Raw genomic sequence first — 17068 nt, 5'->3', positions numbered from 1 at the left:
ACAGGAAGTTGATTTTTTAGACAGAACTTACAAAACTTTACTTTCATTTACTTAACTTACTTTTTGACCTCAAACTTGAAACGACCTACTAAAACTTAGTCTCTTATGGTTGCACTCACCAAAACTAGGAATGCAATATCATAAAACAGGGTGCTCTGAAAGAACTGTATCGTCAGAAACCTTATTTTTTTTGGTATTTTAACGCCAAAACTAAACATAACTAAATACTTGGTGTGGTTGGAAAATAAACCAGCTATCACATACCTTTTGAATCTTGAAAATTGACCATACCGTTCTTGAGATATAAGAATTTTACGAAAGTCTCATGTTCACGCCTTCCCACGGATTCAAATATCAATCGACGATCTATATTCAGAATGCTAAGACCATAATTCGTCTCAAAGCCCCCGCGCGATTAGAAAAAAATTGTCAAATTTTTCGCATTATTCCCGCTGGATTTAGTAAATTTCAGGGTTTTTCCGCTGTTGTAATTTTTTTCCGATCCACCACACAAAAATCTCACGTCAGACGTCAAAATAGCCTAAAGCGTAAATCTCAATAAATTGTTTTCATCTTGACCACAATGCAACTTCATTGACAAAGGGTGGTCTATTGTTGCCACAGATATAAATAAATCAAAACCGCATTCCGTATTAGGTGTTTTTGTAAAAGGGCTTTGAGACGAACTATTAAGTTAAGATGGCCTAATCACTGCGCATCATCAGGATGCGATTGTTGTCATTGATAGATATTGACTCCGTGGAACGAGTTGAAAATTAGGTAGTGTCGTAAAACTCTGTTATTACAAAGTTTCGTAAAACTTTTATTTCAAAAACGGAGCGGTCAATTGTTTTTCAACATCATCAGTTATTTAGTTACATTTGGTTTATGTAAGTACACCCCCCCCTCCGCCCCCCAAAAAATCAGTTTTTGCTAAATAAAAACCAAGTTCAAGGTATAATTTACAAGAAGAGGTTAGAATGATCCATTCCGCATTACTTCACATGGCCGGAATGCCTAATTTAGATTTGGTTCCTTTGCACAATCTGCCAAACAGAAATTATGACAATTTTAGAGAAGTACATATTTTAATATGTACTTCTGAAGAAAAACAAAGCTATTTACAAATAGCTAATACAACTTCACGCCAATAGAGCTGACTGGAGCCGAACGAAATAATTACAAAGGTAATGATTCGTTTCTGTTTAATTGACATATTGTTCTTATTCCATCTACAGAAAACCAATATTATCCGACGACCAAGATGATGACAAAAATACCAGTGTTAATATACCAGAACCAGCAAACGGATCACGTGGCAAGATGCAAGCACCTGAAAGTAATGAAGCATATATACCGGTATAATCAAGAACAATTTATATTTTGTAAAGCAATTTGTATGGCATGTTAAGGGCTGGGGTATGAACGTTTGGACAGTATTTATTTTGGGACATTAGAGCACATCAGACATATCGAATTGCATTCTGAATACGAAGAATGTCATTCTGATATCAAATAATTTTGGTTTTTGAAATTCGCAATTTAATACACATTTTATGGCAAATCATTAAAATTGATATTTTGATATTTAACAGTACTCGAAGTAAACTTTATAAATCTGATGATTTATACTTAACGTGTATGTAGGTGGGATGAAATGCCGACGATCAATTGAAAATTTCGACCTTTCGTATTGAAGATATGGATTTTTTCCCAAAACACCAAAAAAATTAGGTCTTTTTGGGAAAAAATCTATATCTTCAATATGAAAGGTCAAAATTTTCAATTGACCGTCGGCTTTTCCTCCCTGCTACATACACTTTAAGAATATATCATTAGATTTATATAATTTACTTCGAGGACTGTTATATATCAAAAATTTGAAAAATATCAAATTTTTATAATTTGTCATAAAATTTGTATTATATTGTGATTTTCAAAAATGAAAATTATTTGATATCAGAAAGACATGTTTCGTATTCAGAATGCAATTCGATAGGTCTGAGGTGCTCTCATGTCCCACAAAAAATACTGTCGAAACGCAATAAACGCTCATTTTAGATCCCTTAAGCGTTCCATCCGGGTATTGAGATGTAGATCGAGTAGCTGACGACTCGCGCATTTTAGCCCTATAGTAGCGCGTAAACACTTCATTCCGCTTATTTGAAACGATAATCACCATCGGTGGCGGAACCGGGAGGACAGTGTGGGTGGCAGTGTCCCTTCACCTTTTGACCGGGTGCCTGCCCTCCCTACTTTAACCCATAATGTGATGTGTGAAACATGCCTTGGCGAACATAAATAATCAAATCTCTATATTCTAGACCCTTAACATGCTTTAAAGAAAGTGTAAAAATGATGCATCAAATGGCTTCAATTGTTGGGCCCCCTACCGAAGAAACTGCCAACCTCCTAATTTATAGTGCCCTTCGCCAAATCACAACGCCTAGGTGCGACAGGCCTCAACACACTTTAGAGGTTTACAGGTTATCATTGACTACTATATGGCACCACATCACTCCACAAATCAACTACAATTTAGGGACGGGACTTTGCTGCTTTGAGGCGCACACCCTAGACATTCCACAATTGACCATCGCAGCCAGAATCAGTTCTCAGAGTTTCGTACAGGTTGCAATGAGACAATTAGCAGTAAGTTCCTTGTCCAGGGGAATTGTTAACTTACTAAATTGTTTATTGTTTATTGTTTGATTTTTGTGCCTAGTTTATAACGCCTTAGTGCAATTTCTTTTGGGTTTTGACGCGATATAAATGAAAAAAGAAAAAAAAAGGCACAGTTACATATTGACCTGACCAACTAGGGCATATCTAACCATCAATCATTAATGTTAATGAATATTTGCAAAATTGATGATGCGAATTAGAGTAACCTTAACATGCCTAAAGACACACAACACCTTACAGCTCTTTTTGACAGATTGTTTTTTTTTGTTTTGTTTTTGTTTTTTACATTTTCAAAGAAAGAGAGAAAGGTTTAGAACTGTTGGGTACCAAACTTCTATTTATGAAGAGCTTATTTCCTTGTTAAGACCACAAACACATGTGTCCGATTTACCTGTGTGATATTACTATGGGTTGTGATGCTATAGGTATTATAATTTCTGTTGGATGCACCATTACAAACCAAACAGTGGATAGACGCACAGTAACAATACTGTGTGAGGCCTTTGATTTCCAAATGAGAACAATAGTCTGCATATTGTTATCCAGCATTGTTGTGGTAAATAATGGCTTGTTGATGGTACAACCCATTGTTGCTAATGTCAAACTTGTCAAAGTATAAATTGTGATTGTATTACACAAGTAACACGGTTTGGAAATAAGCTCTTCATATGTTAAGTTATTGGAATATTATTCTCGTTATTTACGCAGCTCTAACTTTTCTATACCTCGAACATATTTTCTATACCTCGAACATATGTATATAGGCCAACGGTGGGTCTCATCTAATACGCTAGTTGAAATGAGATCATGTATTCTTCTCTGTCTAGCGGCCAATATATTGAAATCACTTACTAGACTGTGTCCGTTCAGTTAAATCAAAATCCTCAAAGCAGAACATTTGTTAAACGGACTACATTAGTTAAAAGGGTTATTGGGGTATTGTAGTCAAGAAGTGGGACTGTGAATAGTCACGCCAATTTCTTACCCTATAGCTTTAGGGTAAACATGTAGATACATTAGACATGAACTGTCATGCTTGAGTATCTACATGCACTTTGAGTACGTGGTTGTTGCATTAGACGAATCAAACTTTCAGGTGGGAATTCTTATAATACCAGACCATAATAGGTTTTGTTTAAAACTGATTTTTCAATATCGTCCTACTGAGTAAGATACATGTATGATTAGAACGAAACAAACCCATCCAAAAAAGAAAGTATCCAGTTTAATCTCTGTTCATAAGTCAAATAGGGGATGTTAAATTAATGCCTACCAAAGGTATGTTACTATTCCACATAGTTTGATACCTCATTTGTCCAAATCGATGCAGAGTTGATGACACAATGACCTTTTAAATACAATCATCTTCATTTTAGAATTTGCAGTATTTCATATTTATTTGGTCCTGGTACTCAATATTCTTTACAATGTACTCAATAGTGAAGAGATGCTCCTGCAAAATGAATAGAATTGTGCTTGGTATCTTGCACCTTGCCAATTCATTTTGTTTAAATACGTAAGGTGAAAAAAAGCAAATCAGCAATAAAACATGAGGGGCTTTATATTCCTATCATCAGGTGCCTTCAAAGTCAAGGTATTGTTTATAAAAACTTTGGTTCCTTAAGATTATGCCGAAGTTGCCTGAAAATGTTATTGTGTACCTTTATGAAGAATCTTGAGAAGCAGGAAAACTACAGGAATTGCTGCAACTTTAAAATCCTGGGTAGGTACATTCAAAAGGTCATTGTGTCATCAATTCTGCATCGATTTGGACAAATGAGGTATTAAACTGCGGAATTGACCTGTAGCATATTTTGGTAGATTTTGATTTAAGACCCCATCTTATTTCATAGAGTCGTCCGGAACATAGGGTGCAACATAACTTTGTAATCAGGAAGAAGAAAAAGACCGTTATAAAATTATCATTGTGTTTCGAAGATTGTAATTTGTTTGCATTTCTATTTATGTTTATGTGCAAAATACTGTACAATCATCCTCTACTTTTCAATAAATATTCTAGTTTTTGTTAATGCAAACAAACAGTGTGTTTCTGTGTGCATTCTAAAAGTGAATTGGGTAAAAGGTGATTTTGGCCTAAAGTCTTTCCGACTCGTAACACCTGTATCTAAAAATGGGTATTGAACCTTTTAATTGTAAACAAATCCCGATTTAACAGTCGACTCTCTTAAGGATTACAGGAGGCGTCAAAGCCGGAATCGTCGTTCTAATTTTGAAAACATCGCAAAGTAACAAAGGATTATTCCCACCGGATGTCTCAGATGTTTCAGAATATCTGGTGGTCGACTGGAGGATTATATGATTTGCTTCGAGGGGATAATACGCTTAGCATGAAACAGCAAGAGCTATTTTGATTCGTTTTGTCAAAACTAGGCTTACACACCATGTACGGCTTGCGGTGTACGGGTTGTAATACTACATTCGTATGAATAATTAAATGTGTCAACGATACACTCCCAAAGCAATGATTTAATGGGCGACTGGCGTATGGACTTTATTAAACCAATACAAAGCTAAATCTGAAAGTTCGTAACTTTTCTAAATAATTGGGCCCATGACTTTTACATAGAAAAAGGCAAGAAGGCGAAATGGAAAGATAATGTATTGCGGAACTAAGGTGAGGTGTAATATAACGATCACATTTGTCCATGTATTGTTGAATCAAGAAGAGGCAGTTGATAGAAAGATCACTTTATGTCCACGTATTGTTGAACCAAGAAGAGGCAGGTGATAGAAAGATCACTTTATGTCCACGTATTGTTGAACCAAGAAGAGGCAGGTAATGGAAAGATCACTTTATGTCCACGTATTGTTGAACCAAGGAGAAGCAGGTAATGGAAAGATCACTTATGTCCACGTATTGTTGAACCAAGGAGAGGCAGGTAATGGAAAGATCACTCCATGTCCACGTATTGTTGAACCAAGAAGAGGCAAGTGATCACTTTATGACTACGTATTGTTGAACCAAGGAGAGGCAGGTATTGGAAAGATCACTTTATGTCCACGTATTGTTGAACCAAGGAGAGGCAGGTAATGGAAAGATCACTTTATGTCCACGTATTGTTGAATCAAGAAGATGCAGGTGATGGAAAAATCACTTTATGACCACGTATTGTTGAACCAAAGAGAAACAAGTAATGGAAAGGTCACTTTATGTCCACGTATAATTGAATCAAATTTAGAATGGCTCGACTACGTCAGAGTGTAACATTATATTGATTGAAAAACTTGATCACACTGTTTATGTTTCAGTTTCCTAAAATAAAAATATAGATGTAGATTGAATGTACGTCTAAAATACTGGGTGCAACAAATAGGTTAATTAACCTTTAATTTGTCCGCAGACAGTGGGCTGAAAATTCTAGTGGGCGATGCCTATATATTTTGTAACATTTATAGATAAATCACTTTTTCGTTCTGAGTATGTATTTCTGTGAAGCAATATCAGTTAATGTCCCGGAGAGTCATTAGACGGTGTTTTGCAATGTTTGAATGAAATTTATAAATTGTCACCAACATTTACATCAGTTACATAAGTCACACTAGATTTTCCCGAAAACTATACCAACATTTATTGAACGGAAGATTGGACATAATTGCATTTTTAAATTGTTTTTGTTTTATTCTTGACGTCGGTATTAACAAAATGTATTTTGTTCAATTGAAACGGAAACTTTTTGATAGACCGTATTGAATCAATCAGCCATTCAGGTTGGCTTCACTCTAACGTATTTTTGTCATAGGTCACTTAACAATTATCTGCTCTTATCATAAACATTTACGCACATCATACCAATTATTTATCATAATATATTTTGAATATACCAACAAAATGATAAATTCTACTGGGCAATTTCACGGTGCAGCTTCATACTATGTGTAACCAAAAAGCTTCGATTGGATTTAATCTTCAAGTTTGCAAATACTGTAACTGAGAACAAATTGAGATAATGGTTGGACTGATTAAACAAATTCATCAGGATCGGTAGAGTAAACTAGTAACCAAAGTTCGTAGTATCTGATCCAAGTAAATGCACTTACTGTGTACGTTTCAACAACCACTGTTGTATTTGTCACTGCAATCTACTAGCGTTGGTTGTCAGTAGAGTCGCTCCTCATCAAGTGTTGACAAAGACAACAGTGGTTGTTGAAACGTACTCAGTAAGTTCATTTACTTGGATCAGATACTACGAACTTTGGTTACTAATGGTTGGGCTACATGTACTTTAAAAACACACATTGTACCTTTGTCGTTATGTATGTACGTTGGGTCAAATTATGACTATTAATAAGGTCGACGTGTAACATTTTTTTTCGAATATACGGTAGATGGCTGATTTTATATAACCGTGTAACGTATTTGATCATTTGTAGATCAGCATCAGGTAGTAAGATTGAACTTATTGGTCAGAAGTCGGTCATTCGTAGCTAGACTGGCACGTATAATGTACAAGATGCAAAAATATAAATGCACATCATGTAATGTTTTGCTTTTATACTTCAGCGTTATAGTGCAGACGAAAGGCTTGCTTTCTTTAGGATCTTATACTACGTGAGTGAAGTTTTAAACAGTATCTCATACCTGAATAAATTTCGGGATATTTATTTCAAAATGATCAACGGTACCAAAGTGGCACCCGTCAGATTATGAACCGGTAGGTCACAGAGATATAGAAAATACCACAAAACATTATGCGGATGCTCGTTACTTTTAAGTCAAGCCAGATATTCCTATTTCAGCACCAGACTAAATCATTTATATTGAAACGGAGAGCCAAAATGCGATTTCAGATTTTTGGCCTGTTTTTAAGCTTACCTCCTGTGTGTTTGTCCATTGCAGAAATACGAAAATTTAGCTCTTGTCAAATTCATATTTAGAGAAAAGTCACGATGCTCACGTGTTCGTGGTAGTTTGTGATTGTTATTATGCATTTTAAAATAATTGCATGGCTCTGCACAAGGTATATTTTTGTAAATATTTGGATTTGTTTACCTGCCGATCGTCTGTTGTCGCCGTGGGTTGAAAATACGGCAGAGAAAATGTGTCATGTCGTACGTGCGAAATCGGCCTCAAATTTCACTATTTCCGCCATATTAGCTTATATTGTACAGAGATCTTATAATATTGTGTAAATAATTTTGTCAGGAACAAAATAAGGTATTACATACCGTCTAGGAGTAAATATTCAGGACAAAATTCAGGTTTTTCTTGTGTTGTTTAGAGAATTTTGTATTTGTCATTTTGAAATTCCCCGGCCAGCAATCGTCTGGGAACGTAAACAAGTTTTCCTAAAATTGTAAATTTCTTAAAAACGACTTTTGTTGATCAAACTTCGGATTATTTAAGATGTAATTGTTTAAGGATGTAGAATTTTAAGATAGTTTTGAGTATTTTAATGTTAAAAAAAAAAAAAAAGGGGGTCATCAGTTTGATTCCTGATTTAAAAACACTAGCAGTTCTAGTTATTAAACTTCGTCATGTTCAAAATCTTTTCGAAAGTGAGCGCCTGACGCGGAGTGACTGCGCGATATCTATAGTAACGGAGCTTACGCTTTGAACGCAGCCACCAAAAGGTTCCATGAACGCGTTCAGGAGAGTATATAAAGGCCGTGCACAACGCAAATTAATCAGATTGCTTGGTGGACAATAGTCCACCCAAACCTTCACTCAGTTTGAAGGTAAGCACTGCCAACCAAAGCAAATACGCCCTACTCTGGAGCTCAGATTGAGCTAGGGGCAGCTTAGCTACCACAATAGTGGCAACACCCGGGTGGTTATGCACTCCGGTGTTTTGGCCTAGCGCCTATGCCCATTGTGCAAGTGACTTGCCGCACACATGCACAAGTCCAATGGAAAATTATGCACTGTATTTTGTGTGCATTCATTGTTGCATAGCAAGTTCGTATTTGGTGTACAGGCATGGATACTCTGCAGTATAGGCCTACTAGGCCTTGGCCTAGCCTACGACTATGTCATGTGATGAGAGATTCTGTTGATTAAATTGCATTTTTATGCTTCTCGATTATTCAAGCAGATAGTATGTACTGTTCGGCAGCATTTATTGGTAATTTATTTGGATTTAAAACAGAGAAATAAGGAAATATCGTCATGATCATCAACAGAGATTGTGTATTTACCAGTGTTTACTTGTATTTATGAATTGTGATGTGATAAGACACATTTTTATGAGAGCAAAATAACAATACAAGATATAACAAAAGAAGCAAATATAAAACAGAATTGTCAAGTCTCATTTTTTACCTGTTACTTCTCCTTCCATGCATCACTGATTCCACATATCTTGGGGAGAATTCTAGTCTTTGATACTACGCTACCACTTGTATGTTTAGACGGCTAGTCTTCTCCATCAGTCGTTTACAAAAGTATTAGGGGCAAGCTCGGTCCCGTTACAACTGGTGTCTGGCGGTAGGATAAATCAAAATTTTAAACAAATTTTGGCTCACGATTTATTATGGCGACTGAAGATAGTGTTGATACTTCTCCAACCGATACCAGCTCAGAAATAGTAGCTGGTGATGAATTTAATGTTCATGACAGTGATGAGTCAGTAAAAAGTAGGCCTAAACTTTCTAGCAATGACACTCAGTCTGGAGTAAAAATAAAGCCTCAAACTTACGATGGAACCACTTCCTGGTCAGACTATTTGATACAATTCGGAATTGTTGCTGAATGGAATAAATGGAATGATTATACCAAAGCCATTTGTTTAGCAACTAGTCTGAGAGGTGTTGCTCAGAGTGTACTGGGATATTTGGATTCGACTGAACGGCATGATTACCACTCACTTGTGGCCTGTTTGAACCTGAGGTTTGGAACCGAAAATCAGGAAGAGCTATTCTGGGTGAAACTTAATAACAGAGTAAGGCACCCAAAAGAGTCATTGCCTGACCTAGCTCACAACATCAGGAAGTTAGTCAAGCTAGCTTTACCAACAATACCAAGTCCTTTCTCACAGGAGATAGCAAAGAAATACTTCATAAGTGCTATCAGAGACAGCGAGTTACGGTTAAACATCCTGCGTGCAAAACCTGCTACTTTTGATGATGCAATCAAGTTTGCAGTGGAAACAGAAGCTTTTTTACAAAGCTGAAAAGTACAGGAAGCATCAAAATGATGCTAATGCAAATGGAATTGCTGAAGGGCAACTTGTAGACGTGACAAAGAAGACTGAGAGATCATCGAGAAACAACCGGAAGTCTCCCTCATCACAAATGCGAGCCAGGAGAAGGTTAGCTTTCTTAAAGATACAGAAACAGTTAACCAGGCCGCATGCTCCCTTAATTGGGAAAGACTGTGATGATCTACCCTGCCAGATGGCATGCTCAAGCAGTTCAAAGAAGAAAGGGAGGAAGACACGAAAGTCTCCATCATCTAGAAGAAGAGCCAGGAGACGATTAGCTGTAAGGAGTCAGTTCACTGGTGGTCAGGACACTCCCTTGATAAATGGGGAAGACTGCCAACTAGCAGGTACCCCGAGTCATAATCAGACGGTATTAGTTGACCGTATAGGCGTAGGTGAATGGAATTCATCTGGTCAATACGCCGACACTCTGAGAAAGTTGTCATCTCAGATGAGTCTTTGGAAGAGGTCAGCTATGCTATTTGATGACGGGCATGATGGTATAGGCACACGATCGGGCCTATGTACCAACTCATTTACAACAGGAGACTTGCCATCATCAGAATGAGTCTGGAAGAGTGACCAGTTATCATGCATACAGGCAGTGATAATGTCTGATTGTATATAATTTGTAAATAGCTTTACGAGGAAGATTCAAGGACACGAAAGTTATCGTGATTATGGGATAATGATATGCGGAAAAGCCCTCGCCGTATAGTCATTGATCCTTGTGGTGTTTTAAGTCTGGAAAAAGGCTCACCGACGTCTTGCACTGCCTGCTCACAGCTCCTTGCCGCTAAAATATGAAATTACTGTTTTATGAAGTTGAAGTCAGGTATAGGCCTTGCCGACATCATCATCATATAAACGTGTTTCATAGCGGATTGTCTACTTTACCTGTAGACCCTGTATATAAAATTGTTTTCATTTGAAATTGTTATTATGTAATCATAATAACTCGACTCTGGAAGGGACAGCCTCCAATAAAAAGAACTTCATGAAGGAAATTTTATTTCAGCCAAAACGTGATTAGAAGTTTGATATGACTTTACTGACTGCAGCGGTATTGTCATGCCAATCTTTTGACCAAGTTTTGTCTCTGTGAAATTCTTGTTCTTTTTAAAAGAGCAATAATCTGGATTTCTTAATTTAGATAGAGTGAAAGACACCTCACTTTATTTCGACACAACTATTCTTACAATCATTTGGAATGATGGATATGGGGACATCACCATGAAAAAATGGACAGCGTTGATTGTCGGGCACTCATGTTGTTTTACATGAGATTTCATGCCTTAATTCTGAATTGAATGTCAGATATTGCAGATTACGAAGACAGATAAAGAAAAACAAAATAATGGAGATGGAGATAGCTACAGTTAAAATAACAGACATCAAATCCTACAATAATGGTTGCTTCATTGAATAGCCATTAACTGTGTACATGCTATCTACTGAAGATAGCGATAAGTTTCGTTGTATACGGCATGTGCTCTTAAGAGGATTAAGAAATGAAAATCAACTAGATCTCATCATCTGTTTTCTTACTGATACTGTTGAGGCATCATCACGGGCCGGTTATGCAGATCTTATGATTTTGGAACTCTGGTTGGTGCGACGGTGACTCACTGATTGCAGTCATGATGTTTTCAGAGCAATGTCAGGCTATGTAGGCGCATCGGTAACAGAGAATCAAATTTCGCTCTTGGGTGGATTACCAACTGAGAAAGTCTTCAAGGACTTTTTAGAACTCCGGTGCAAGAGTGAATGGTAAAAGTGATATTTGACTAGTCAATGGTTATTCTTTACCAGGTCAAATGTTTTATTGGATGATGTATGATTTCTTTACACCTTGCATACTTGATGTAAGGGCGGCGCAGTCAACATTTCCTCTCATGATCGACGGTGGACCAATCTGGCAGTTTCTCATGAGAGTTGCGAAAGAGGTATGATAATGTAGATTCTCAGATGTTGAAGATATCGAACTGAAGACAAGGTCCATCAGAAGAAAGGACGCTGAGGAATATAGAACTTTTATAATATCTGAACTTAAATTTTGATCATTAATTGATGGCAAAAATGTAAAATGTTAAACTGATGTTTTGTGTAACTTGATGCAGAGATAGACTTCTGTTCATAGCTCGAAAGTCAAGATTAAAACTGGTATTGTTCATTTGAAAATGAAATTGATGGAAATGTGCACCAAGGTGAATTAAATGGTTCTTGTAAATTAATATTTTATTGGTGAAGAGAAGAGAATGCATAAAAACCAGATGCTTAAATGATTAATATGCTAGAGATACTGTGAAAGATTTGTATAAAACTTGTAAACATAATAATATAATTTGCATGTAAAATGAAATTGTTTTTTTAATAGAAATAGCCAATCAAATTTTGGAAAACTTTTTGAGGTCACGACAATGTTATTGTCAGCCTGTCACCAAACAATGATTGAGTGAATTTACCTATGTTACTGCTAAAGTTTTGTGAAGGAAATGCTCTAATTTTTTTTTTAAATTGTAATTAAGTTAAATAATTATACATGTTACATTTCGGGACGAAATAGTCTCGAAGAGGGGGTAGTGAAACGGAGAGCCAAAATGCGATTTCAGATTTTTGGCCTGTTTTAAGCTTACCTCCTGTGTGTTTGTCCATTGCAGAAATACGAAAATTTAGCTCTTGTCAAATTCATATTTAGAGAAGAGTCACGATGCTCACGTGTTCGTGGTAGTTTGTGATTGTTATTATGCATTTTAAAATGATTGCATGGCTCTGCACAAGGTATATTTTTGTAAATATTTGGATTTGTTTACCTGCCGATCGTCTGTTGTCGCCGTGGGTTGAAAATACGGCAGAGAAAATTTGTCATGTCGTACGTGCGAAATCGGCCTCAAATTTCACTATTTCCGCCATATTAGCTTATATTGTACAGAGATCTTATAATATTGTGTAAATAATTTTGTCAGGAACAAAATAAGGTATTACATACCGTCTAGGAGTAAATATTCAGGACAAAATTCAGGTTTTTCTTGTGTTGTTTAGAGAATTTTGTATTTGTCATTTTGAAATTCCCCGGCCAGCAATCGTCTGGGAACGTAAACAAGTTTTCCTAAACATTGTAAATTTCCTTAAAAACGACTTTTGTTGATCAAACTTCGGATTATTTAAGATGTAATTGTTTAAGGATGTAGAATTTTAAGATAGTTTTGAGTATTTTAATGTTTTACATGGTCAAAAAGGGGGTCATCAGTTTGATTCCTGATTTAAAAACACTAGCAGTTCTAGTTATTAAACTTCGTCATGTTCAAAATCTTTTCGAAAATGAGCGCCTGACGCGGAGTGACTGCGCGATATCTATAGTAACGGAGCTTACGCTTTGAACGCAGCCACCAAAAGGTTCCATGAACGCGTTCAGGAGAGTATATAAAGGCCGTGCACAACGCAAATTAATCAGATTGCTTGGTGGACAATAGTCCACCCAAACCTTCACTCAGTTTGAAGGTAAGCACTGCCAACCAAAGCAAATACGCCCTACTCTGGAGCTCAGATTGAGCTAGGGGCAACTTGGCTACCACAATAGTGGCAACACCCGGGTGGTTATGCACTCCGGTGTTTTGGCCTAGCGCCTATGCCCATTGTGCAAGTGACTTGCCGCACACATGCACAAGTCCAATGGAAAATTATGCACTGTATTTTGTGTGCATTCATTGTTGCATAGCAAGTTCGTATTTGGTGTACAGGCATGGATACTCTGCAGTATAGGCCTACTAGGCCTTGGCCTAGCCTACGACTATGTCATGTGATGAGAGATTCTGTTGATTAAATTGTATTTTTATGCTTCTCGATTATTCAAGCAGATAGTATGTACTGTTCGGCAGCATTTATTGGTAATTTATTTGGATTTAAAACAGAGAAATAAGGAAATATCGTCATGATCATCAACAGAGATTGTGTATTTACCAGTGTTTACTTGTATTTATGAATTGTGATGTGATAAGACACATTTTTATGAGAGCAAAATAACAATACAAGATATAACAAAAGAAGCAAATATAAAACAGAATTGTCAAGTCTCATTTTTTACCTGTTACTTCTCCTTTCATGCATCACTGATTCCACATATCTTGGGGAGAATTCTAGTCTTTGATACTACGCTACCACTTGTATGTTTAGAAGGCTAGTCTTCTCCATCAGTCGTTTACAAAAGTATTAGGGGCAAGCACCAGACTAAATCATTTATATTCCTCCAAAATATAGAAAAGTAAGTCTCAACCAATGAACTAAATTGAAAGAAGATCATGAATGTATTAATATCTGTCTAGCAAATATCTGACGCCAATACACTACATTGAAATAAGATCATGGCTGTATCCTACTCTGTCTAGCCAATTATTGAAACCATTAGACTGTGTCCGTTCAGTTAAATCAAAATCATCTGAGGAGAACATTTGTTAAACGGTCTGCATTAGTTAAAAAGATTATTGAGACATTCTAGTTACGAAGTGGGTCTGTGAATAGTCACGCCAATTTCTTAAACTACGTCGTAGCTACGTCGTAGCTTAAGGCTAAATATACATTACAATTTACACATTAAGTATTGTGCATGAGTACAGTGTTTACGATGTCCATCAGTGTCAGTGGTTGCTGCATACGACGAATCAAACTTTTAAAGATGAGAGTACTTTTGAAATTGGTACAAAGTAGGAAAGAAACGTTCGACAGCCAATAAAAATGTATTTTCATATAATGGTAACCCAATTATGTAAATAAAAATTAGACTTGGAAAATGCACAAAAGTATAAAAAGAAAGAAAGGCATCATGGGAATAAGAAGTTGTCGCTATGCATTTATGTTAGCAGTTTTTTTATGCATAAAGTTATTATTTTTTGACAAATGGAAATAGCTTTTCTTTCTGATAGCGTTAATAATGATATCATATGTCCTTATTACAGTCATATTAATATCAACATTTTTGTCCTGACTAACTTTTAACGTTTAAATGCATTTTATTTTGTTTATCGTGTTGATGACTAGCGATTCACATATTGTGCCAAATGTAATGACTAACCCTGAGGTGGTTTGCTTGTTGTTTGACTACCGTAAAATCTCGATAGTTAGGTATGTGCTTACTATCGAGCGCTTTTAAAACATACACAAATGAAGAGCCCAATTCACAAAAGTGTAACGGGTTTTGAGCAAATCATCGATACACATGGTTATGTACGAACAAGTAAACCTGCATATGCTTGTCCCAACCCCATTAGCTCAGTTTGCTTCCAAAGTCAACAGTGTTCCTTCTCGGCTTTGCAAGTTAGCGGTAGATACCAATACATGAATCTTCGAAAGGTTTGTCGATCAATTCACTAATTTCTTAGCTTAGAAAGTAAAAATAGCAGTGGAACAAATAAAGGTTAGAATTAAGCCATCAAACAATTTCCGCCTGATTTGACCAAACTATAGGAGCCAAAGCATTACAATGGCCCGTTAAACAGTATGACTTCCGGACGATAATCATCAAAGTAAAATGATTTGTTTATACCCGTTAAGAATAAAACATTTTAAGGCTTAAATTTTGACTAGGTTGTGAGCAAAATATGAGCTGTCACCTGATACCAAAAGGTAAAGTGGGAGATGAGGCCGTCAATCGGGCCAAAAAAAGTTAATACCATCGAAACGCTTATTTTATTTGATGTTTTTGACCCAGATTTTTGTTAACAAAATCGTGATGATGATATTACTGAGGAGAGAAATGAACTAAGTAGATGGGATATGGAACATATTTTAATACATCAGTTATTTTCTTTTGCCCAAACAAGCAGCAAATCAATAAAAATTAATCTGGATCTGCATGCTCTATCGACTGAAATACGCTTGGCAAATGCATATTACTCGGTAAAATTAGGTCATAGCGAACGAAGTCAGTTTTATGAACTTACTAATAAATAATCTGAAACTATAAATCAAACAGTGCCACTTATTTATATTTGATCTAAAATATTTAATACATGTCTTGCAACAGAGCTACTAAAATGATTGTTTTCTGTATTTGATCATATCACTTATATTTAGTGAACTGAATTTGCTTAGAGAAATAACGTTTTCATTCACTCGAACTACATATAGATTTTATATGTAGTTCAAATGTGTTCCATATGATGATTAACCCTCACTCGATGTGTGGATTGTAGGGAAAAGAAAATATTTAAAAATGTCAAAAACAAAACCCACATGCCTTAATATTTACGAATACCCTTTCACATCAAAGCAACGATTGCATTTGGCTTGCAAATTTGGAAAGATTGTCGGGTTGAGTTGAAATTTGATGGATGCATACTGAAAGCCGCGTCAAGAATTTTGAAAAAAATGTCCGTTTAGTCAAGACGTTACTTTTCAAAACCTATTAAAGAATCTTTTATTCAATGCTATAAAAATCATTAGAAATAAGTTGGGTACACTTAATATGAAGTTGACACTAATGCGAAATTGGAACAGAATGGTTACTACAATCGATCAGGGAAATACGAATATGACAGAATCTGTGGTTTATTCAGGTTTTGAAATGAGTTTGGACCACGTTGTTACTTTGCAATGGAAACATAACCAATTTTGAAAAACAAAATTGATGCAGTAGTAAAATTTGAAGTCAGAGTCCCATACACACCCACTCTACACATGGTTATGAAAAATCCGATATTCTACTAGTGTATGAATTGTCCTCTACCAATGAAACCTGTCCACTTCCAATGAAACGTTTCTTTCAAAAAATACATATTCATACCAAAATAAATTTATTATTATGAGTAAAAGTTGAGTTATGGATATTTGTATTTCCCCTTCCCTTTATTTACAGCCCCTATTATGTTGATATCGTTTTGAATTAACGCGACTTGTGGGGGTGTGGTGGTGTGTGTGTTTGAAAATGAGCGTAGGTATTTGCCGCCAAAAGCGGACGTTAAGATGAAAATTATTTATTCAACCACGGTGTCAGTACAGATACCAAAATTAAACTTTCTTTTTTTTTTTGATTTTGGAAAGCTAGCTTAGTGCATGATTTGGTCAACCAGCTGAGAGTTGCCAGTTGATAGGCCTGTGATTTACCTGTTTATTAAAATGGATCAGTCTTATTCTGTTCATCTTTTGTTATTTTATGTCAAGTGTAATAATACAATAGAACACTATCAAATATGCATAAGGTTAAACTAATTGTAGGCAAGCATACATTG

The 17068-nt window shown here is 36.0% G+C and overlaps 1 protein-coding gene across 1 annotated transcript in view; it reads left to right on the top strand.

The window, feature by feature from the left end:
* LOC140136995 (organic cation transporter protein-like) overlaps nt 1–1365 on the top strand; it is a 33454-nt gene extending 32089 nt beyond the window's left edge. The window contains exon 10 of the mRNA XM_072158657.1: nt 1239–1365. Within this exon, the coding sequence (XP_072014758.1) occupies nt 1239–1365 (127 nt within the window). The remainder of the gene's footprint in view (nt 1–1238) is intronic.
* Nucleotides 1366–17068: the final 15703 nt, after the last annotated feature.

The sequence above is a fragment of the Amphiura filiformis genome, chromosome 17 (genome assembly GCF_039555335.1).
Source record: "Amphiura filiformis chromosome 17, Afil_fr2py, whole genome shotgun sequence".
Lineage (NCBI taxonomy): Eukaryota > Metazoa > Echinodermata > Ophiuroidea > Amphilepidida > Amphiuridae > Amphiura > Amphiura filiformis.
The sequence above is the reverse complement of the archived record's forward strand: the minus strand, read 5'-3'. Positions and strand labels throughout refer to the sequence as shown.